The sequence below is a fragment of the Limulus polyphemus genome, unplaced genomic scaffold, assembly GCF_000517525.1.
Source record: "Limulus polyphemus unplaced genomic scaffold, Limulus_polyphemus-2.1.2 Scaffold1429, whole genome shotgun sequence".
Taxonomy (NCBI): Eukaryota; Metazoa; Arthropoda; class Merostomata; order Xiphosura; family Limulidae; genus Limulus; species Limulus polyphemus.
Genome location: NW_013667039.1, coordinates 53,651 through 79,100, shown reverse-complemented (window position 1 = coordinate 79,100; position 25,450 = coordinate 53,651). Strand labels below are relative to the sequence as shown.

Here is a 25,450-nt window from a genome sequence, read left to right as displayed (position 1 = left end):
GCTAGGGGATGTTCCCAACATATGACAAGATTAAGTACAGATAAAATAAAAGGTTTTAAAGCATGAGTAACTTTAGGGAGTGGGTTTCCTCCTCACACTTCAGCTAGGTGATGTTCCCAACATATGACAAGATTAAGTACAGATAAAATAAAAGGTTACAAAGCACGAGTAACTTTAGGGAGTGGGTTTCCTCCTCACACAGGTTACACAAAGTTAACTATCACACAGACAGATAAAGCAGATTAACCCATTTAACAAAATCACAGAACTTTTTTAAATTTATTTACCCTTTTAGTATTAGAAGTGATTATAAATTATCATCACTTTGTTTTTCATGTCACAGGTAGTTTATAGAAGGCTGAATTTGCTGTATTATGCACTGAATATGTTGTAAAGTCAGATGGCAAAATAAGCGGACTGTATTTTTGCATAGGTTTATGTACAGCTCTGCATACACCAAAAATTCTCTGCACAATTGTCATCAGAAGAGTAGAAAACATTTATGACTGAAACACCTATATATTTAAGTAATCTGTCACATTTTGAGCATCTTTATAATTTTTCCTTGAATTAAACATATTTAATTTGCATAGCTTTTCCTTTATGAAAAAAACAATGATAATTCAAAAATACTTTATATATCATCCTTGTTTGAGGCATGTCTGGCCAAAAAAAAGAACTTGTTTCCAAGGCTCCGGGTGGTTCCTCTTAAAAGCTTGGTGCAGAAACCCTTTCATAATTGCCTCACCATTCGTTCTATCTGTAAATATTTTTTTGGCTATGCCTGAACAAGGTAAGACAACTAACAGTAGCTTTTTCAAACAGACCACAGAATTGTACAAGTGACAATGCTGGTGTTGTGACAAACAATCACCACCTCTACAGCAGTAAGTGTCATTAGGAGTTTTAAAAACTGGGAAATTCTTTTTCTCTTACTGTAGTTTTTTTTCTTCTGGTGCTGATTTTCACTACTAGAATATTTCAAGATGAAATCAGTGTGATCACCATGGCCTACAAAACATTCACATTGGCACAAATTACAAAATGCTTTATAATCATTGCTTGACACTCCACAAACCTAAGCACTTTGAAATTTTGTTAATCTTTTGACCTATTTCTTAGGTGGTGTACAAGATGTGGTACCTGTACTTTGACATTGATCATCATATTTGTTTTCATATTCCATAGATGTAAAACTGAATTGTGATTTACTACTTTATTTTTAGTGATAAAAGAAAAAGTCAAAGCTTCAGATCTTTCATTGGATTTTTTACAAAAAATTGAAATGTTTTTTTTTACCAGATGTAACACAATGATTTTACAATTAAAAGCATGTTCTGAACGGGTGATTTTACTTGAAGCAAAAATAGTTCAAATAACTCGGCAACATCTACAACAAGTGACCAAAAACTATGTTTGAATAAGAAATGGCCAAAGATAAAGAAATTACCTGCTTTACTACACATCAGATTCACAACTGATCCATATATTAAGAACAAATAGCCAGAAGGTCACATTGTAAGAGCACCTGTATTATGTCTCAAACTCTCTGGAATAACAGTCACTGTTACAGCAAAGGAAACAAAAGATTTCACAAGAACTACTAGTTATATATCAAGATTGTGGGTTAAACCATGTCCTGCCACAGGTCAGAATTGGACATGAGAATCAGACTTAAAATTCAGTGTGTTCCACAATAATAGGGATGGTTGGGAACCAAAACACCATTTAACATTCAATTATTAAAATTTAATGTTATGGTTAAAAAGAGAATCGCAACACTTAAAAGCAGCTATCTAATCATGTATGTATTTATTTGACTAAAAGAAAACAGGTACAAAAATCTATGAAAAAGAAGACAATTTGGTTTGCCTTCAGTAAACATTGCAAGTATTTTGTATATAAAAATCAGGTTTTTCAGTTAAGTATTTTTACTCAAGATTTGTTAATGAACGTATGAAGTCAGAGTGTTGACAGCTTCAAGTTCAAAGTGATATTCATGTTAAGATTAAAAATAATTTTCTTCATTTGAACATCCTAAATCAGTATCAAATGTTTTTCTTCAGTAGAACTTTATATTTTATCTGTTATTTTCTCTATCCTAACTTTATATGAAATTGGTCAATTTGACCAATCTTGTAACAACCATAATAATAAATAAATAAATAAAAAAAGAAAGAGTTGTTTGTTATTAAGCACAAAGCTACAAAAAGGGCTATCTGTGCTCTGCCCACCACGGGTATCGAAACCTGGTTTCTAGCAGTACAAGCCTGCAAACATACCACTGTGCCACTATATTAAGGCTCAATATAGAAATTAACAATATGCATCTCAACATTAGTTTCCAAATTAACTCCACAATCTTAAAGTTTTTGAGGTACATAACGTAAAATATGACCTGTTGTATTATATTAAATTTTTTTTAAAATCTCTTGACTAAAATTTTACTTTAATCATTATCATTTCTTAACAGAAAAAAAACAAGTTTTTTTCTGCATATTACTAAGAAGGAATTTATCTCTAGAAATTTTAGGGCTTGTCACAAGTATAAATGAAGAATCTTACCATAAAACTTAGATTTCGCCAAAATGCTACCGCTGATACAGAAACCATCTTTTCTGTTTGTGACATAAAATGCAGAAACAGGTGGATGATGAGACACCTAAAAACAAAAGAAACCTAAAATAATATGGTCAAATAAAAATTGTCCTTATACCAAAGTTTTCTTCTCCAAAAATGAAATATGAGGAAATTAATAAACTTCTAAGCTGTCAGTATTGATTTTAACATACAGTTGACATACCCTTCAAAATACAAACCTGACTAGCAGGTTTGTTAAACCATGTACTAAATAAATGTAAACATTTTTCTTACACTCAAAATATATTTCTGATAGGTATCTCGATCTTCTTCTGCCCTCTAAGCATTGCTAAAAATTTTTTTGCGACCATCGCACCAGTCTATTTATCCATCAATTTGGCACCATTTTTTAATGTGTACATATCATGTGACTACTCTTCACTAATAGTACTGTGCTACCTATACACGTGCAGCTAGCTCCATCTGTAACACAAAGACAAAGGTTCAAAAGGAGAATGGGAAAGGCATAAAGGACCACAATGAGATCCCAATCAGGCAAATCAAAGGAACATGGAAGATGTATGACTCAAAAGGAGCAGAAAAGAAGGGAAATGATCTAGGAAGACAAAATCAGATGAAACAGAAGGTGTTCAACAAGGCCATCCAATAGTTAGACAAAGTAAAATTGGACAAGCCATTGTCAAACAACCAAGTGAAGAATTGGGAAAAATAATTAGGAATGAAAGGGTGACAAGAATGAAAACCACATTGAAGAGACCAAAGGCAGAAGGTATACCATCACAGATAGGGGGAAAGGACTAAACACAATGGACCTGACAAAAGCCATACAAGAATCCAGTGTGTGGTGACATCTGGAGGAACAATGTTTGACTGTGGTTGACAGAATAGGAATGAGACAAAGGTAATAGTAGTGAAAGTTGTACAAGTAAAGGCCGGAGCAGTGGGAATGATGGTGCACCAGCCAATACGGAGCCACAAGTAGGCTAAAACACAGAGTGGTTTGGAATAGGGATAGAATTCTGGAAAAGAGTTGAATAGGAGGGTAAGCATAGATGTGAAGACCCCTACAATTTTGACAGAATGCAGCCACACTCGGAGTTAGTGGCTGTGGAAAGAGAGACCAAATGGTGTTCCAGTGGGTGTCAAAGGCATATATGAGGTGTTCCCAGCTGAGAACACACTCACCTAAAGACCTGTAGGACAAGGGACTACTCTGTGAGTAGAATCTTGTTGGTAGAAGATAACTGATCCACAACCAGATTCAGGGAACCGGGAAAATGGCCCAGAAGGGACATCCAGGATCTGATAGCACAAAGACCTGGAATTGGTATCCTATTACCCTGTGATATAAATGATCACTGTGGAGATGTCGGAATGTACCATGACTACCCCCCCCCCCCCCCACGGAGAGGAAGGAAGTAGGATAGAGCTTGATAAACTGTCAAAGGCTTGAAATTGGTGATATGAAGAGAAGACTCCTTGATAGACCAGAAATCTCCCAGGAGTTGAGGTAAGAACCTCAACCCTCTAAAGATGAGTCCACTAACAGATGTAAATCTGGACAAGGTGGAGTAAGTGGCACCTCTGCCATGGTCTGGTCTGTGTTTAACCAAGCCCGGTCAGCTGTGATTGGTGAAGGAAGGGTAAAAGGTTGATCCAAGGGATTCAAGGAGAAGTTCCACTGACCTAGGAGTGTCCACTGAAGAGAATGCAAATGAGCCTGACCCATGGGAATGAGAGCTTCCAAGGAAGCCCACATCCTCAAAGAGACAGAACCTCTCAAGCCATAAAGAAATGCAAGGTGAGGGACTTGTGAACTGTCTGCTCCAAAGACAAAGGGGAAAGGCTGGGCCCAACTGAAATTGGAATGAAGAAACCCCCCAAATGAATGGGGTATTGAGTAGAGGTAAGATCAGACTTCCCCATTATCATCAGGAATCCCACCCATGTTGCTTCTTGTAGGAGCAGATTAGTGTGGTCTCTGGACTGTGAATGGGAAGAAGCAAGTAGGAGCTATTCATCCATAGAAAGAAGAGTGCAAAGACTCAGAGAGTGAAGATGTCAGGCAAGAGTTTATACACTGACAAAACACTAAAAGAGCTGAGGTTGGTGCGAATGTTAGGGCCCTGAACTGAAACACTTGAGTCAGAGCAATAAATAACTATCAACAATGTGGGCACTGTGGGGAAGAACCCAAAACTGTAGATTGCAAGGAGAAAATTAGGTTTCTAATATCAAGAACGTAAGAAACGGAGCAAAAGCAAAGCTCACCTCTACAAACGTGAAATGAACATGTCAATGATGAAACCAAGCAAAAAAAAGATTCAAGTCCTACAATCTCAAAAATTAGGATAAGACACGTAGTGAACAATGACGAAAAAAATTATTCAAATAGAACATTGAATGATATAATACGAGTAGTAATGATATGCAACTTACAAACAATTGTGCAAACGAACTAAGATTACAAAGAAAATACATTAATAATCAAAATCTGCCAAGTCTACAAAGTAAGTAATATTAACAAAGTGCAAAATTGATTAAATTTACCTAAATCAATAATCAATAATAATCAATATCTAACTTACAATTCATCTAAAGAATTTAAATGTCAAAGGACATATATATAAATAACAACCCAAAGACCGAGCACTGGTGACGTGAAATACTTAATCCTCCCCTGTGTAAATAAGGATAAAGCCATATAAGGGCATCTGAGCCATGCCTATCATGGGTATATCAACCAGACGTGAAAAAACTTATGACAGATTCCCTGGGAGAAATGGAAGCAATAGGAAGAAAGGAGGAGAAGAACAATTCTCCGCCAAAAATGAATGATATGGTGGCACGGCAACTGGTGGAAGGTGAAAATTCCTGAAGAGGTGTAGAGTGAGACAGGCCAAAATAAGAAGGTGACAGAAAAAGAGAATGCAAGTTGTTTTCTCATTGACTGTACTCTTCTTCAGAAACATTGTCATGTTGAAATGAAGAAGAAATTGCTGGCTGAAAATATAAATCTAGCTCCCTGCAAATTGAGGCCTGTACCTTCACTGCAGATAAAGTCAAACTAGATTCCTGAGAAGGTATACCAGTAGCATTTTCGACTGCAATGAGAATTTCCGTAGTGGATAAGTTGATCTCAAATACATATTAAAATCTCTTTTAATTCAGTAATAAGAATTAAATGCAAACACAGTAAAGTAAAACTACAGAAGAAATTGAAATGGCAAAAAAGCACATATATAAATGGTAGCCACATACGAAAAAAACATACATCTGAACAATGCAGTGCGAATCGAGAAAGTGAAGATTGAACAGGAATAGCAGAGAGAGCTAGCTGCACAAATAAATATAACTGAACAATACTACTGATGGAGAGTAGTCACATGATATGTACATGTTCAGAAATGGTGCCAAATTGATGGAGTACATAGACTGGTGCACCGATTTAAAAAAATGTATTAATAATGCTTAGATGGCAGAAGAAGATTGAGATAATTTTGTGTAAGACAAGGTAAGACTGTATCAGAAACAAACAAGTTGTGATTTTTGCTATTCCTCATGCAGTCTAACTTTCCAATTACCTCTACTCTCAATATCTTGAGTTTTGTTGTCTGTAACAAGAAACAGAGACTTATATTAAGTATCAAACTTTTATTCTTATCATCACTTGAAACTGCTGGTTATGCAATACCTTTTCTCATGTTTCATTACAGTCTTGTTGCAGAATGAAAAACAACAGGAAAAAAGTAATCAAAGCAAAATTAAGAGAATTTTTAACAACAACATTAAAATAAATACAAGATCAATAAATATACATGTTATTATTAATAACCTGTTCAGCGATGTAGAAGGTTCTGCTATCTTTTTCAAGGTTTATCCAGTAACATCGGAATGTTTCTCCAAGAATGGGATTATATGGTTTTTTCAATCCCTTAGGTTTCTTATAGAAACCTGATAAGTACCACTGTACAACTGTCTTCATTCTTGTGAATGGATCATCTTCTTGTACAGCTCTGTGTGAAAACGGTAATTGAAAACTATTTGTTATAATTATTATTGTTTGAAAAATAAAATTAACAACTTCTTGAAACTGTGTGCAGTATTGAGTTTATTTGTAAGGAATTCAAGAAACCTTGCCATAAGCCATTTTTATTTACCTTACACTTTCGAGTTGATAGTATATCTCAAAATTTGTAAAAAATACAAAAAAAAATTTTTTTGTTAAATCAATACCTTAAAAGTGAACAGTTATCTTGAACAAATTTACGTAAATGAAATAAATTATTTTTCTACTGACTGTGTCACTAGACTAAAATATACTTGGAATGTCACCAAGAGACTTTTTTTTGTCAGGAACTTTAACATGTGAAAAGATGTAAAATATGAAGAAAATATTTTGGTATTCTAATTAAATTGTATAAGTAACAAATAAAGCATTAATATAATAAGAACAAAGTGAAATAAGAGAACTTTTATAAACCCTACTTATACATTTCTGAAGTTAACATTTTCCTCACCTCAAAATTGTGCTTAGATAGATACTTGTCTCTCTGCACAACCTCCCACCCTTCATTCCCACTTCTAGTGTATATATATATTTTACCTCATCAAGGATAAGCCTTTGTTCCCATGTTAATAAGATGGTGGAAGGGCCAGTGGAGATAAAGAAATTACAAAGATGAGCACTTTTATGAAACTGTAGCATCTGAAAGGGAAAAACTTATATAGAGTGTCACCCACTACCGAGTTGTAGCTTAGTGGTACATCACTCTGAAGGAGACATGATACTTTTCATGCAGGGAATACTGTTCATCTAATACATTGTCAAAATAACCTTCTGCATGGTACTTAACACTTTTGTTATGGGCTCAGTCGAATCAACCGAGTTCATGACCCCAAATTAACCTTTAGAGTTTCCATACAATAACTTCCAATATTTTTTGTGTATCTTCACAAAATTTTGCAAGTTTTTAGTAAGCATTAAGTCTTTGTAGACAAAAAATCAGAATTTTTAATGAAGTATTTTCAGTGAAAATTTCTCCTTGAATATATCTATACATATATAGTCAAGGTGTTGACTGCTACAAGTGCAAAGTGATTTTCATGTTCAGATTAAAATTACTTTTCTTCAATTGAAAATTATTAAATTTCATTTGCATAATCTATAAAACCTCCTAAATAAATTTTGAACATTTATTTTCAGCAAAACCGTATATTTTATTTGTTATTTTCTGTACTCTAACTGTATATGAGGTTGGTGAATTTGACTGGCCTCGTAACCACCATAAAATATATGAAGTAAATTTGAATTACCTTTTTTTCTTTCTAGAATGACTTCAAATTGTAACATGAAATTACATTTGTTTATCCTAAATAGCTTAAAACTCTTAACAGTATACATCTGTTTATATTGAATTTTATTGTTTTTACTGTTCTTTGAACCATGTATAACTAATATTCCCTCCATACAAGTTGTAAATCACTAGGCAAACATGTAGCTCACGTTACCCTATCGAATTATATAATGCACAAGTCACTTGCATGTTGCTAGCAAGTGTACCTTGTGAAAATTTATAATTATTTTTCTTCATTTCTAATTTTTACATTTTAATTACTTTTATAATAACAAATAAATGAAAAACAAGAAATACAGTATTTACTTGTTTTTTTTTTTGCTGTCAACTGTCAATGAAACTTAAACCCTACTTTTTCATACTAATGGTATTACTGCATTAAATAATTTCTTGTTTAATTAAATAATGCATCTAAGAACACAAAATAACAACATGTAAAAACCAGACAATGCCGAAAACTATCACAATGTTTCTGGCTTTCTAACTATGCGACAAGAGTCATTAAAAAATTCTGCTAATCTTGTTGACATGTTTCCCGTGGGAATAAAGTTTAAACTCAAAACAAAATAGAAAAAATCTCTGTACAGAGAACAGCATGTCATTTGATAGATTAAGATTCTGCCTTTCTATTGATTATAAATAATAAGACAACTGGTAATTTGTGATAGAGATAATGTGACAGATGGGTGTGGCTAGAGGAGGCTGATTTTCTAGTTTATGGCTCTATAACCAAATAAGATTGAATGTCATAAAAATAATGCTTTGCCTGAATAATAATAATATTATAATGAGTACTTTACATTAAATTCCAAACTTCTCAGAGAGGTGGTAAATAAATTAGAGAAGAGGGTCTGCCTAGAGAGAAAATGTCACAATCCTCATACTAGGGAAAATTGATAAATTTTTTATATTGCCTTATAAAATTAAGAACTTAAAAACTTATATAATATTAACATTTTGATTATTAGCTAAGTTTTCACACCAAATTTATCCGTATATCATGATGATAAAGTACCTTAATTAAATGTTGAAAGTAACTCAAAAAACCTTGTGACACGCACAGAAAAGGATGCCCATATGGAAAGAGTTAAGTGTCGCAGAAGTGGGTGGAATGTAAGATTGCTCAACCAGCCCTTATCTCTCAGGTGGTGGGCTGAGTATGAAAGCATACTGTGGCTAGGAGAATAAGTCAGATTTTACCATAATGCAGAAATACTTATTAGAATAACTGAGGCAGGAAGAATATCTTCCAGACCTGCATCCCGAGTAGAATGTGACCCCTCTGGCTGGCCTAACCACCAGGAATAGCTTGGTTTGTAGTGTAGTGAAGTAGCCTGTACTACACTTTCAGTAACATTCCATCCCTAATTCCTATCAAGGGAGTGCATCCACTTAGTATTATACCAGTGGAATTACACCAACCAAATGGGGAAATCTAGAGGAAGAGGAATCCCATGGCAAGAAAACAAACTGTCAACAGCCAATAAAAAGTGCTTTAGGAATGAGATAACAAGGAACAGCCCATACAAAACAAAGAAACAAAATAATTGCACAGGAAGGGAGGTTGAATGGAAAAAACATCCAATCACACTCCCAGGCAGTCCACATTCTGGGGAGAAAGGAGTATCTGTGGTAACTAGTGCAAGAGGTGTCCAAGTGATGGCTCCCCCAAATGAGGGGAAGAAATTATAAAATGAGATTGGACCACTTTAGACACAGATCTGTAGAATCTGGGTTGGACACCAAAAGAGTGGAAAGTAGGTGTTAAGAGGAGTCTGAAAGGCAATGATGATTGAACTTCCACAGCAAATCCACTGAAAACACCAGAGGATAGAGAGACTACTATGTGGAAAGTATCCAGTCTAGGTGAGCTAGTAGATATGCCACTAGGGCCTGAACTTCTGAGACATAATAGACTGACAACCAAATGCAGATCTTGAGAAACAGTTCTTCTGGAAACTAAACTACAGAAATGGATCAGATGTCAATAATTGCATCCTACCTGAACAGAGGCACTGGTTGAGAGGTTTTGTTTGTAGGTCAGGTTTTCACTAAGCCCAAAGATACACAATGTATTACCTGTGCTATGTTTACCACTGGTATGAAAACCTGCATATGTAAACATTATAAGACTTCAGACTTACTGTTGAGCCCTAGGGAGCTTTGAACAGGTGCAAATCTAAGTGAGGTGGGGGAAGAGGAATGTTCAAGGTTGTGTGGGGTTATGTGAACTACCATGAGAACAAGAGGTAAAAAGAAGACAGTAGATCTCTGGACACATTTGTAAAGATTGGCCAGAATCTACTGACGGGGATCCACATGGGTGCATATTGAAGAAACAAAAGACTCAAAAGAAGAGACAGAGAGAGTTTCCAACAGAGACAAATCCTCTCATGCAGGGAATTAAGGAAACATGAGAGCCTTGGTACCAGAAACTCCATATCTCAAAGATGTCAAGGAAGAGGTTCAAAAAAAGACTCTCAAGTGAATGAGATATAGAGAATGGCCAAGACTGAATTTGAGAGCCAAATCAGTCACCCCAAATGAGACAACTCCTGAAGGAGAAGAGAGGTTGCAAGAGTGGAAGCCACACTGAATGGGTGAAGTAGGGGCCAAATATACAAATAGTAGTGAAACAGTAGACCTCATGAATGTAGCCTCCAAGAAAAAGCCAACTGGACCTGATGGAAAACATATGGGGCTGTATACAACTCAAATGGTAGGGCTGTGAATTGAGTGTTTGACCATTGTGGCCAAACCAAAAAATTAAAAGTTGTGCAGACAAATAAAGATCCAGAGAAAGTGCCTGAAACCTCAATATGGGTTATCAACATTCCCACTACAGAGGAAAAAAAAACATCTTGAACTGAAGAAAGACCAAAGCTTGTTCAAAGAAAACAAATCTGTGACAGGATGCCCACAAAGGCAAGAAGCAAAACCTCAGAATGGGGTCGAGGAATTGTTCTATGACATTCTAATCAGGTGAGATGGAAAGTGGAAGGACAGGGAAAAATCCTTGAGTAGCCTAGTGTCTGTGGCAAAAGAAGTCACAGGCAAATAAAGTGAAAGATCTGAGCTCTCACCAGACTGGATCCAAGGGCCAGCTCTAAAAAACAAGTTACCTTCGAGATCCCCTATGGCCAGCCTTCAGAGAGTGGTGATACTGACTAGAAACAAGAGGAATAGGATAGGGAGTGACCCCACAATGCTGTAGAGGATGAGAAACTTAGTGGGATCCCCTAGGTAAAAAAAAAAAAAGACAAAAAATCAAAGTGAATAGAGATGACTGCTGAAAAACTTCATCAGTTCAAAATTCCAAAGTATAAGAAATACCCCTAAAGAAAACTCACCATAAAGAAATAGAAGACTGAGGAACACAAATACCAGAAAGTAAGGCATCCTCACAAATTAATTCTCAGAAACAAAGAAACCAGATTAAATAGACACAATGGAAAAAAGAAAATTGAGGGCAAGCTGGTAAACAGGTAGGTGCAAGCTTCCCTAGTAAAACTGATAGAGTCATGATGTAAAGCCTCTAAAAGAAAGAGAAGTGCAGACAGATAGCAAAAATGTTGAGTAAGTAAGAGATGAAGACCAGTAGGTGGAGAGTTAGAAATAGAGAGAAATAGAAAGAACAAAAAAAGAGATTCCCAAGCTAAAAGAAGAAACTCAAGGTAAGCCAAGATTCAGCAAAAAAACACAAAAAAAAACAACAAGTGGAGAAATAGAAAACAAAAGACACATACCCGTGTCATTCATGCAGTGAAGAACAAAGGTGGTATTACCTAATCCTCATCAGGAAGAGGGAACTAGAAGCAAAAGCATGGGTGGAAACAACATGGGTGAAACACATCACAGATGGGGGCAGGCTCAGCTAAAGTAAAAGAAATAGGAGGCCAATAATCTTGGATGAGAATGCAACAACCATCTGGTGCACAATTGCAGTGATAGCACTGACTGTCAGAGTACCTCCAGTTACCATTACAGTACTGGATGACCCTGTTGAAGAATGTTAGAATCTTAAGAGATGTCAGAAATGAGGAAACAAGAATTGTAATTCATATCATACAGAAAACTGACTTATTATTATTATTTATATAGCAATAATTAGCCTGGTAAGATGATGGTGCATAGGTCTATGTCATTGCTCTAATGATGACACTGAAAAATACTTAACAAAACCTGTATACTGGGTTAAAACCACACGAAATAGCACTGTTAAAGAAACCTTATCATAGATAATGGGCCACATGTCCAAAATTTAATTAAAAGTAAAAATAAAATTAAAGATAATTCAAATAAAGGTTCCAGATGAGATGTGTAAAATTTGGTAATAAAAAAATAAGGAAAGAAAGACTACCCTGCGAATCACAATGAATGTTTAAAGTAATAAGCACAAAAATGCTATTAATTCCAAAGGAAAAAAGACATCTGAATAAATCTGTTTTTCTTCTAGTGCTAGTTTTCATGGGAATTACTGTTGCCCTTGTAACAGTGGAGGGCTATCGTCTAATGATGATTACCTCATAGGTTGGCATAGTACATGGTAATATGTGTAGGATGTGGGATTTTTGTTCAAGGCTTGTTGCGTGTGCAAAAATCATCATAGCAGTGGTGCGAGGTAATAGCCCTTTGTTGTGCAGAGAGGCAACTATACGTTTCTGAATTGGTTGTTTCATATACTACTCCTCTTTCAACTAGTACAATTATAATGAAAAACCACAACTACTAAGTACAAAATATCGCAGAATAACAATTCTTAAAATATTGGTCCTTACTTTTCAAAGTAATTTAACACTTAAATAATGACTTACTTAGCTAGAATGTCTGAATGATAATAGTAGTCAGATAATTTGTCCAGAAATGACCTTGGTTCTAGAATAAAGGTGGGTAGGACTACTCGAGAAAGATCCATTCCTGGTCTGACCTGCAAAACAAAATTAGCTTAGCTGACAAGGGATAAAATGCTTCGAGTTTCACAATCCTAAGTATGGTTTATTCTCTTCATGGGATTTGTTTCTTTGTGAATGAAATTGCATTTACTAAGTGTAATTAAGTATAAGTAGGTTACATTATTCAAGTTAGAAACAACATTAAAAAATGAAGTACTGAAAATGCACTACCAGCAGGTACGTATCAGGAAAAATACTCAGGTAGGAAACTATATGGCAGATTTCTATAAGAAAAACAAAGTATTGAAAACTGTACTAAATTGGGCAACTAATAAAACTTCAAAAATCTTATTTTAAAATTTTATGTACGTCAAAATCAAAAAATTATAAGAATGTTTATATGAAATTTGAGAATTATTTTGAAAAACCATCTAAGTCATATTCATGTATATATATATAATAGAATAAAAATTTAACATTTTGTAATTAATAAAACAAATTTTATCTACAGAAAATTACAGTACCTGCTTGACTAGAGTCCAAATAAGGCTTTTATTTTCTTCTTCTACCTCTTCAGTCTGACCAACATCCCCAGCCTAGACGGTAACAATTAATTTAAGTTTCCAAATACTTTATGTGAAATTATTGTTTGGTAAGCAAGACATGCTCTATCTCTCACTATTACAATAAACAAGACAAGCACTTTTAAAGCAGATATACACAAATGTTACTAAACCTTGAAAAAAAAAACAACGTTTTTTCAAAGTTACACTCTTCAGTATATCTTATCACTGTAATAAGAAAGAAAAAAAAGAGGTTAATTTATGGTTAATGAAAGTTTCTTTCTAAATGTATTCAAAAGACCAACATTGGTTTTTAAGTTATACAACCAAAAAGGATATATTTTTGTGAAAATTTCCAACAATGTTTATTATTGCTCCTCTTTAAGATGCAGTATTTTTTGCTGTAGTATACAACAGAAAATATCTGTTTATTACATCTTAAAGAGATGGAAAATGAGTGTATTAATATTCAAGAACAAATAAACTCAACTAGTAAAATGTACAAACTAATTTTCTATAATGAAAATGGAAATACTGGTTTTCTTAAGTAATGTGTCACAAAAATTAGTACAAAGTCACAATGACGATGGTAATATACTCCAAAGTTGTGCTTTATCACAGAAGGTATAGTAACAATTACATAACTTAATTTAGAATGATTCACTATGAAGTATAAATTAACTGGAGGAAATATTTTTACATATGAAGACATTAGTTCATAAGAAGTTTCAATTGCAACCTTCTTGGAAAACTTGGTCTCCCAAAATGTGTAAAACATGTGGGAATAGTGAGAGACACAGTGACTGGTGTATTGCTAAATTTCGTAGTGCCGAAACCCTGCCAAAATTTGTCAGACACGTGACATCACCATAAAGGTAAAGATCACAAAGGTTAACTTGAATACTTTTGGTCTATTTCAAATAAAGAAAATACACCCAACATTAATTATTTGAGACTACTTACATTAAAGCCATATTAAATACTAATATACTAGCAAGAGAAAATATGCATCTCAACCTCCTATAAATTAAGCAGCAAGGAAAAAACAACAACTGTGTACCAAATAAAAATCACCAACATTAAAACAAGTTTTAAAACCACGTATCTTAATAATGTACTATCTTTCTAACTGAATTTTATATTAACAACCTTGATTTTTATAATGACTTGCATACCTTCTACCCTGCCAACATGATTTGCTAAAAAAAAAAAGACTAATCTCTGGTTAAGCGTTTGGTTATGAAAGAAAATTTCAGGTGTAAATTGAATATTTTTTATTTTTTTTTTACATAAACAGTTTTAATTTTTGAAATGTCAGAGGACTCTGCTCCAATTTCAGGTGCCAGAGCAGAGCTCCAGTGCACTCCAGCAGCACTACACTCCTGGACATGGTGGAAGACATGCAACATTAAATGTATCAATATTAGGTGGAGTGCACTGCTTCACCCTTAAAAAGGTTCAGAGAAACTACTGGCATGGAATGATGCTGTCTCCAGGTTTAGTTACATTCAGAAATGGCACCACAGGTCTCTGTAACATGAGTTGCTACACATTTCTCCATCAAAACAGGAACTTGGCACTTTTTGTCATGGTTAACATTGCAAAAATATTCTGTGAACTGGTGGCACAAACACAAATTTTTGGTGGCATACTTTGAAGCTTCATCTGTGAAACCAACGAATTCAGTCTCTGACAGTTAGCCACAGATATACAAGACTTACACTTCTGTAGAGATGCTGAAGTTTTCTTTGTGTTGATGGATGGAGATGGTGAAGGTGTCTACAGAAATCTCAAAATTGATAGTAATAGTAGTCAGTATGTTCCATTGAAAGTTTGAGCTTTTTATTCTTGCTTTTAACTATATTTAATAAGTTATTGTGCATGTTTGAAATGTTGAAGTCATCAACTTGTTATTTTTTAGAAGTAGTAGTAGTCTTGACCTAAGTATCGTCAGCTACACTGAGAATGCCACTCAAAACCGAATGCGAGGCAAATACCCACAAAATGCATTGTAGAATCAAAAGCTTATCCTATAACACCCAAGTACATCATACTTTAGAAATCTTTAAGACCACGTAACTCTGAATGAATACAGGAACCCAGACACGAAAAAACAAATGTAAGCAAAAACATCAACAGAAACATTGTTTACTGTAAATTCAAATTGATCATTTACACAACCAAAAAAGCATAACCAAGAGGAAATGAGGATATAGTTGCATCCACTGGAGTTCAGAAAGTCATGGATTTGTAGTGACCTGGTCCTCCACCTTCAACTCAAAAAAAAAGCATAAAATTGTGAACACCCAGAACAAATATATCCCACAGAAATGTTTGTTATTTAGTAATAGGAGAAACAGTGATGGCAATTGTCAGTAAATGTGTACCTACTACTTCATAAAATTAATATATCACCTGGGAGCATATGTCTGGGAAATACAAACAAGAAGAAGTACAGAAATGTAACAGAATAAACTTCTTTTAAATAGTACAGTGTAAGAGTCACATCAATAGTGAATTTTCATAATCCTGGAGTTTTAAGTAATGATCACTACTGCAATCTCATTTGAATTATGACAAAAGGAAAAAAAAGTTCTATCAGCTTTCAACATGCCTAAAAAACATACAATCTTCCTAAAATCCAATACATGTCTGATACTGCTGTTGGCAAAGTTAAAAACATGCATGTCAGACACTGCTCTTGGTAAAGCTAAAAACACACACGTCAGAAACTGCTGTTAGCAAAGCTAAAAACACACATGTCAGACACTGCTGTTAACAAGGCTAAAAACATGCATGTCAGACACTGCTGTTAACAAAGCTAAAAACATGCATGTCAGACACTGCTGTTAACAAATCTAAAAACATGCATGTTAGACACTGCTGTTAACAAAGCTAAAAACATGCATGCCAGACACTGCTGTTAACAAAGCTAAAAACACGCATGTCAGACACTGCTGTTAACAAAACTAAAAACACACATGTCAGATGGTGCTGTTACCAAAACTAAAACAGGTGGGTTAGACAGTGCTGTTAGAGCAAAGCTATAAAAAGCATGTTTGTGAAGGAACTATTCCAAATAAGTGATTCCACCTCAGTTGTATTTGCAATCAAGAAATAACAAAAAAAAAGTTCATACATAAGCAGCTTTGTTCCCCAGTACCTTGGATTTTAACACATATGATGACAGACTTGCATCTTAAAACACACAAGCCCATTTGCTCTGGAGTTATTTGCGGGTACTTAAATACAGCTGTTCTTGTTATTGATGATGAATATGTCTAACCCAGATATTTAGTGAAGCCAATTAATGGTCATGGATAATTGTCAGTATCTGGATGATGACAAGAACAACGATACCAGAATAATACCATCACACAATCTAGAAAATGGTTTTGAAGTAATTTATTTTTTGCCTACCAGGATTTCTGCAACAGTATTCTTGTAAAATAAAGGTTTGAGAACTAAGATAACAGATCATTTCAAAGAGAAAAAACAACATTCAACAGGTGATTTAAAAACATAGTCTTGAATAAAGAATGTTTAAATAATAAATCCTTTATATGGGAGATTACATGAAAATAATTTTTACATTGTGTAGTGCATTCTGGCCAACAACAATCTTAGGTACTCCATTCTTGACTAACATCTTTACTACTAAGTCTTCCTGTACAGAATACATATTAATGAAGTACATATTCAGCCATCAATGACACACTCCAGCAAGCCCTCGATGACAGCTGTGCCAAGATCGTGCTCTCACTGAGATCTTTATCATCATGATGTCATCACCAAGCTCTCACTAAGGTCTGTGTTATTGTGACATATACACTAACCATCTTGATATCAACAGATCTGAAGACAAGTTACAAAAATTATCTAGAATGTTGTCACCCATCAGTCATCTAGTCCAGAGGATTAAGTGTCTCCAAGGCTGTTAGAGTCCATAATTCACCTTCTGTTATCTCATATTTATTGGAATTGAGGTAAGATGACACAAATTGTGAAAAATAACTATATTTTGATTTAAGAAATAAAATGGAACCTTTTAAAACTTTATGGTGTGTATTTTTACAAAAATCACAATATATTTAATAATGAAAGTTGTTTAACAGTACAAAAATTTTAAAATGATATACCTTCTTAATTATAGATGATTGAAAATGAGCAGAAAATTGTAATTAGTTAAATGATCCTCAGGTATACAGTTTTACAGGTATCAGTGCCAATACATAAGTGTTTAGGTCAGTTTTAAAATAGAATTTCTACATGTAAAGTACTTGATTTGAGGCTAGTTGTTTGAAATTCAATCATAAAATATACATAAATAAAAGGAACTTTATAAAAACTTAAATATCTACAGCAGAAAAAAATGTTACTGTTATTTTGTTTTGTTTGTTGAATTTTATGCAAAAGCTACTTGAAAGCTATTTATATTAGCCATCCTTGATTTTGAAGTTACAGACTAGAGAAAAGGCTGCTAATCAACACCACCACCATTCCAATTCTTGACGTACGCTAATCAAATACAGGCATAACACCAATTTTCCAGCACCCTTGGTTCCAGAGCCTTGCCAGATTATCCATTTTGCAGGACCAACAGAGGTCACGTAATAATAATAATAATTCAACAATACACTTCTGACCCACTAATTATACTGCTCCTGTGTCTCTAAAGCACCATGGACTGCTAGAAACTTACATTAGTACAGGTATAAATGATACAGGTTTATTAATTACTGTACTTACAAACAATGTTACATTAGTACCACTTCCAAAGTGGCAAATTTTAGGATTTTACTGGAAGTGTAGAGATAATCACAAAGGTCTGGAAGTTGAGGGCTGTCAGGATTACTGTCTGTTTCATAGTAGATTGTTTCATCATGGATTTGTGATGTTGCAGGGGGGAACACTTGAAGTTGAAGCCACAGAATTATCGGATGTAGGCCTACTGCTCTGACACACATTCTTCTTGCCTATGTTTTTAAACATTTCATCCAATCAAAGTTGTTTTATTTGCTTTAATCTTTCCCTGTGTAATTTTTCATACAACAAATGAAGAGTCATTAGCTCTTGTTTCGTGAAAAAGGTACGTTGCTCTATCCCACTGATTAATTCACCTGTCAACTCAATTAAAGAGTGACATACTTCTACTTAAAATGTAAGTAGCCCATCCCGAAAGTGTGGGCGCCACATGCAATTCCATATCTGTGGCCACCCAGGTGGTCGTGGAAATTTCAAGTGCACTCTCACTGTCTGGATTAAAGAAGGTGCCGGACCATTAGTTGCCAGAAAATCGGTGGTGTACTGTAATGGGATTTGACCACTACTCTTATAATGCACCAAAAGCTTGACATACATTAATCAAATAATGGTATTTGACCATCACTCTTATAATGCACCAAAAAGCTTGATGTACATTAATCAAATAATGGGATTTGACCATCACTCTTATAATGCACCAAAAGCTTGACGTACACTAATCAAATAATGGTATTTGACCACCACTCTTATAATGCACCAAAAAGCTTCATGTACATTAATCAAATAATGGTACTTGACCACCACTCTTATAATGCACCAAAAGCTTGATGTACATTAATCAAATAATGGGATTTGACCACCACTCTTATAATGCACCAAAAGCTTGACATACACTAATCAAATAATGAGATCTGACCACCACTTTTATGATGCACCAAAAGTTTGAAGGATATATTTTATTTGGTATTAATGTGCACAAACTACCAAACTGCAGATCCACAATCCAGCACTCTAGCCATTGCACCGTGCTAGGCCCAAGAGTAGGATCATTTTTTAGTTTCACTGAAAAAATTGAAGGTCTAAAATAGTTTACTCCTGGATCAGAGTTAATGATATAAGCATGAACTTTATTCAAAAAGGCAATCTAACAGTTTTTTTTTCATCTCTATAGACTGCTTTAAATGAAAAACCAATTTTCATTCCGAGAGAACCATGTCAATAACATAAAAGTCAGGTTAGTTGAAATGGAAATATGAAAAGAATAACAATTCTTCAGTTACATGTTGTTTACAAATTGTCATGTTAGTTAACGTAATGAAATCAATAATTAAAATTTATAGTCCCTTCAAAGCATTAATGCTTTGAGAGACTGTGAAATAGGCATATGTGCATTTTAACTTATCAGTCAAATTATTAACAGATATGTTCTATATTATACTTCGGTTTATGTTTTAAAGTATTAACTCCAATAATTTCTTAGTTGTATCTTTTAGGCTAATGGCTTGTTTTGAATTTCACGCAAAGCTACACAAGGGCTATCTGCACTAGCCATACCTAATTTAGCAGTGTAAGACTAGAGGGAAGGCAGCTAGTCATCACCACTCACCACCAACTCTTGGGCTACTCTTTTACCAACAAATAGTGGGATTGACCATCACATTATAACGCCCCCACGGCTGAAAGGGCAAGCATGTTTGGTGGGAAGGGGATTCGAACCCGCGACCCGCAGATTGCGAGTCGAGTGCCCTAACCACCTGGCCATATTAAGCTAATGTTCTGGTTTTTATTACTACTTTTACCTTTAATCTCTTATTCTTCTGAATCTGCTATGCGTACCTTAGTTCAACTTGGTTAATTCTTATCTTGTTAAAAGTAAGACACAATATTATGTCAATTACTTTTCTTTTATGTTACATGACTCAGCTGAAAGCAGGGACCAGTAGCAAAGTAATTAGAGTAATTACAATTTTCAGTTTAATAATGGTAGAACAAGTTTTCTTTAAATATGATAAATTCAGTTTATCATTAAATAAAACAATAATGAGAGTGATTTTTACCAAATTCAACTTTGTTATAAGTAGAGCTCGGCAATTAATGGAATTTGATAATCGATTATTCATCACTTTCATTAATCAATTATATTCAACTGATTGATTACTCTCAAAGACATAGACAGTTGGAATAATCAAAAATAGTGCAATTGGACACACTTTGATGACTTGGTTATTTTTGTGTCATGACTCTAATCCATTAAGCTAAACAGTAATAATCAGAAACAGCCTAATAATCAGCCTAAATAAAGTTTGATTTGAAAACAACTTATTATACATCTCTGCCTCATCATTCGGGTTGTTCTTTAATAACAAATACTTCTCTTAACACAGTAAGTACTGGTGTGTCTAAATCCATGGTACTCTCTCATTTATCATGTTCAAACACACTTTCAGCAAGGTTGTACCCTCTGATCCCTTGAGGTTGACCATGGTAAATTAGTCAGGAGAACAAGAGGGGATTGAAACTTGGGTGCATTAGAACTTTTAAGATCGACAGTATACCTACTTGGTATTGTGATGTCACATCTTGAGTCACAAATCAGACATATGACATGAAAATTTGATTGAGGATAGTATGTAAAGGGTTGTTTGAGTTTGATTGAGGATAGTATGTAAAGGGTTGTTTGAATTTGATTGATGGTTGTTTGAGTTTGATTGAGGGTAGTATGTAAAGGGTTGTTTGAGTTTGAGGATAGTATGTAAAGGGTTGTTTGAGTTTGATTAAGGGTTGTTTGAATTTGATTGACGGTTGTTTGAGTTTTATTGAGGGTAGTATGTAAAGGGTTGTTTGACTGCCCCTTCAAGTGTATAAGATTCTCAAGAAATTATGCAACCCTCCAATAAAATTAGACTACATCAAGTAATAGTATTTTATTACACACACAATGAAAACATTTCATAACTTATTATATGATTTATGTATTCTTAATCATTCATAAGACCTTTTATAACTTATAGATTCATACAAATTTCTGTACTGTTACATTTGTTGTGGGATTTTCAAATTATATCAACACAGTTTTTAGTATTAATTGTGATCTTATTTCATTGCAGTGCAGTGTTTAAAAGAATGTGTACTGAAAATAACATTTTATTCAGATGACAAAATTCAAAACATTTCAAGGACAAAAAAAAGTAGTATTTTGTATAATGACCTCAATAATTCTATCATTTAAAACACAATTACTTTAATAATGTTTAAAAGTACCAAAATAACACTATTTATACCAATTTGACAAAATCAATATTTTTAGAACAATACAAAGGATGCTAATTTGTTCACGAGCTACTGAAATGCAGTAAAATATCTTACACTTTGATGTACTTTGAAGAATAAATGAATTTTTTTGCATTATTAAAATATTCTTAACTGAACACATAAGAACAGAGCAATAATTATATTACAGTTGAAACATGTACCTTTGAATTATGTCAAAAGTTAACATCCCATTATTTGAATTCTATTTCTTAATTTTTTCAAAATTTTACATTTTCTATTGAATGAACTTAAGTTCTGATTTAACCAGAATTATTAAATTATTTTGGACTTAGACTTTGACAACAATTACTGTGTGATAAAACTGAATTACAAGTCCAGTCTACATCATTACTGTGAAGTTCCATTAAAAATGTTAAGTTTTAGTAAATAAAAGCTTACAGCTCCAAATTCTTCACTTCCATTCTCTACATAGACAGTTTCCACTGGCTCCACATCAAGGTTTTCTTCAACATCTGAGTCAGACTCTGAGGAATGAACACTGTGTGTGCCATTACCTTCCCGATTCTCATCCGTATGGATGTCATCTTCAAGATCTGGGACGGTGGAAACAGAGGGAGGGGTTATGTAGGAGTCTGGTTTATGGGTAAAGCTGCTGGTCTGCTCACTAGCTGAGTGTGAAATCTGTGTATGTGTAGTGTAAAGCATGCCTGGTGAAGGTAATTCTTTTATTTTTGATGAAGTGGGACCTGAACTGTATTTCGGGATGGAAATACTTATCTCTGACTGTTCATTGACTACATGCTCATTACCATTATTTCCATAAATAACATTTTCATTTTCTACGTGTTGATTCAGTGCAAGTGATATCAATTTCATGCTTCCATCACTAGCTTTTCTGAGGACAAGTTGCTGATGGTACTGATGACACATACAAACACAAGGATAGAATGAAGTTGGTGATGGGCAAGAGGAAGCCTTAACACTTTTAAAGCAGTAATTAAAGGGAGATAAATATGGGCTAAAGGCAGTGTTAGCAGAGGATGGGCTGAAGTTAGGAGATCTGGAGGAGCCTAGTTCCTCTCCTGGTGGCATGCAGTATAAACAAAAGGAAAATATATGTTAGTAAGAATTTTATCATTACATAAGTCTTAGTCCATTTCAATAACTGAATCATTCTTGCCATGCAGGACATACAGAAAAGAAATAAAGATTAGTACTTGTATTAATTTTGAGATACATCTTTTTTTTTTATCAAATATCTAAATTAGAGTATGCAGACTACCCATACTAATGCTACACACAATGCTGTCTAGATTCTACTTGCAACACTATTAAATGAAAGGAATGCTGAACATATGTAATGGTGATGATGCTTGTAGACTGCATGCTACACGTAATGCTTTTTTATGCCCCTAGCCCAGAGTTTAATGGAAAACAACTGTTATTGTTTTGGGAAATATACAGAATATTAAGACTTAATTAAAAATTCATGGATATATAAATCTTAAGTTTGATTTCTCTGATCTGCAATAAAGTGATTTACCATAAAGCAGGGTACACTGAATTTTACTTCATTTTGCCTTCAATTCATTATTTCTGGAATATTCTTAAAAAAATAAAACATTATAGAGGGTGAGTTTTGGTAAGTGACCAAGAAACTATTTAACTTACTAAGCAATCTACATTTATATTACATAAATAAGCTGTTATTTTGGAAGACAATGATTGAGATTGAAAATGGAAGTTGTACCTAGAATAACTGGGTTCAAATTGCTAAAAAAGATACCAAAAATTAAAATTATTTTACTTTCATTAGATTTTTTTTTAAAAACTTTACATAAAGGTTAACAAAAAGCTTGACACAAAAAAAAAAGGTTACAAAATTTAACTTTTAGGACACTAAAATGATCATCTGATTTTCAAAAGGATAGATATGATCTTAAGAATGTTTTTTTTTTCCCAACAATATGTAGTAAGTTAAAATAACCTCTTGCTTAATATGCTGGATGTATGATGGCAAATACTTTAAATTCTGCCTCTGATTGGTACTACTTATAAGCTGATTCAAAATGTTTGAAGCATCACAATATTTCCTTGAGTCAAAAACTAAATTTAATTAAAACGTATAATTTTTAACCATTTTTTACACAATTATTTTGCAATTCTTAGGTATATAATCAATGAACTTCAGTTAAAGGAATTATTACATTTCAAATGAAATTAATAAAACGAGACATCAACATTTTTTACTTACACAATAATAATGTATTGAATTATTACATTATATTTCTTGCACATACATTAATGTAAAAAGAAACTACAGCAAAATACAGATTAAATGTCTGGTCAATATGACAACTCTTAACTGATAGAAATTAAACATCTTCTGAGTTTGTGCATCAACCTAAGCTCACATACACAACTAGAACTAATATTTCATGATGAAATTAATTTTTCAAAATATCAAGTTCTATGATTCTTTTATTCCTATAAGCTTTAAACACAAAGGCTGAAAGTCTGAATCAGTGGAAGTAACAAGACTGGAAAGAATGCAGATAAGTCTAGAAAAACACACAGAACACTTTTCAACCTGATGGCAGAAATCTGATACATGATAAATTTTACATAGATTTGCAAAGGACTAATAAAAAAATATTTTTTTGTCAATATTGTAACTACATGTCAGCTCTTAGAACCAAAAACAAAGAAAAAATATGAAGTTAAAATATAGCATTTGTGTTTGTTAATTGTTAAATGTAATTAGTGTGAACTTGTGATATGAACTTTAAGTGTGATAGCTATATTCAAATAGCCAAGCATAACACAGCTAAAATTGGGATATAGATATATAAAAACATTTATTGACATTTTGCCAGAGTTAACTTGCCATCAACCATGCTGTCTGGCATGATGATGAGCAAAAGGAAAAAAAAGCTGGAGGTCTGGGACCCACAGATCCTCAGCCAGATGCAGGGTGAAGACCATTGGAATGGAGGGAAGAGAAAAATTAACAGCTTAAAATAAAAACAATATAGTTTCCAATAACCACTGAAAGTTACATCGTTTTTCTATTTATGTCCACTGAAAACAATTTTTTACACCTTGTCGAATTATTTGACTCTAGCCCCATTGTTTGTTTTGATACTTTTTTGCCATTACTACTTCCCAATTTGCCACCTTGAAGTATGTTTTCCTACTGCCTTTGCAATGATGCATGCATCTAATATGTGTGTAAAATGTCAGCCATTGGATATCATCATATGGGGCAACCAAATAAATTTCATTTTAATGACACTCACCTTAATCTAAACATTTGACAAGTACTATACTTGGTGTGCCAGAAAAATGGAAAGTGCAACATGATCCAGTCATGTCTCACATGCATCATACTTATCGAGCAGTTGTTTGATGATCTATATTACTAACTCCCCCCCCCCCCCCAACTTGTTCTCCTCATCCTGGTTGACATAAGTTAAATCACTATTTTATCAAGTTATGGAATTCAGTAGGCCACTTCAACAGCATTACCGAAATGAAAAATCAACAGACTACGAGAAAAATGTATAATAGGAGTTATATCATCTACAGTTTGAAATAATTTATAAAGTGAATGAATGGAATCGTGAACCTAGTTTTTTTACTACTCATTTTACCCTATGTACACACAGAGTCGGTCCATTTAACCTAGTCTATATTGGACAATTAAATTACTTACTGTATCTTCACAAAATTTGAAAAAAATTACTTCATAAACATTAAAAATAATTTTGTAAATCAACAAGAACTTTTGATTAAGTATTTTTATGAAAGATTTGTCTCTGAATTACTTTAGTCAGTCTGACTCAGAATATGATTAGTCTGAGCACAAGGTGATTTTCTTGTTAGAATTAAAAATACTTCTTTTCATCTTACGGTTTCCAAATTCCATTTGAACACTCTAGAACCTCCTAAATGAATATCAAGTATTTTTAGTAATATTTTAAAATAAAATAAATCTAAA

General features: G+C 33.8%; 1 protein-coding gene across 1 annotated transcript in view; it reads right to left on the bottom strand.

Annotated features, from left to right (window-relative positions):
- LOC106463519 (oxysterol-binding protein-related protein 8-like) overlaps nt 1-25,450 on the bottom strand; it is a 67,815-nt gene that overhangs the window by 31,527 nt on the left and 10,838 nt on the right. The window contains exons 2-6 of the mRNA XM_022391041.1: nt 21,889-22,532; nt 13,375-13,446; nt 12,773-12,885; nt 6,437-6,617; nt 2,566-2,662 (exon numbers count right to left, since the gene is read on the bottom strand). Of these exons, the coding sequence (XP_022246749.1) occupies nt 2,566-2,662; nt 6,437-6,617; nt 12,773-12,885; nt 13,375-13,446; nt 21,889-22,532 (1,107 nt within the window). The remainder of the gene's footprint in view (nt 1-2,565; nt 2,663-6,436; nt 6,618-12,772; nt 12,886-13,374; nt 13,447-21,888; nt 22,533-25,450) is intronic.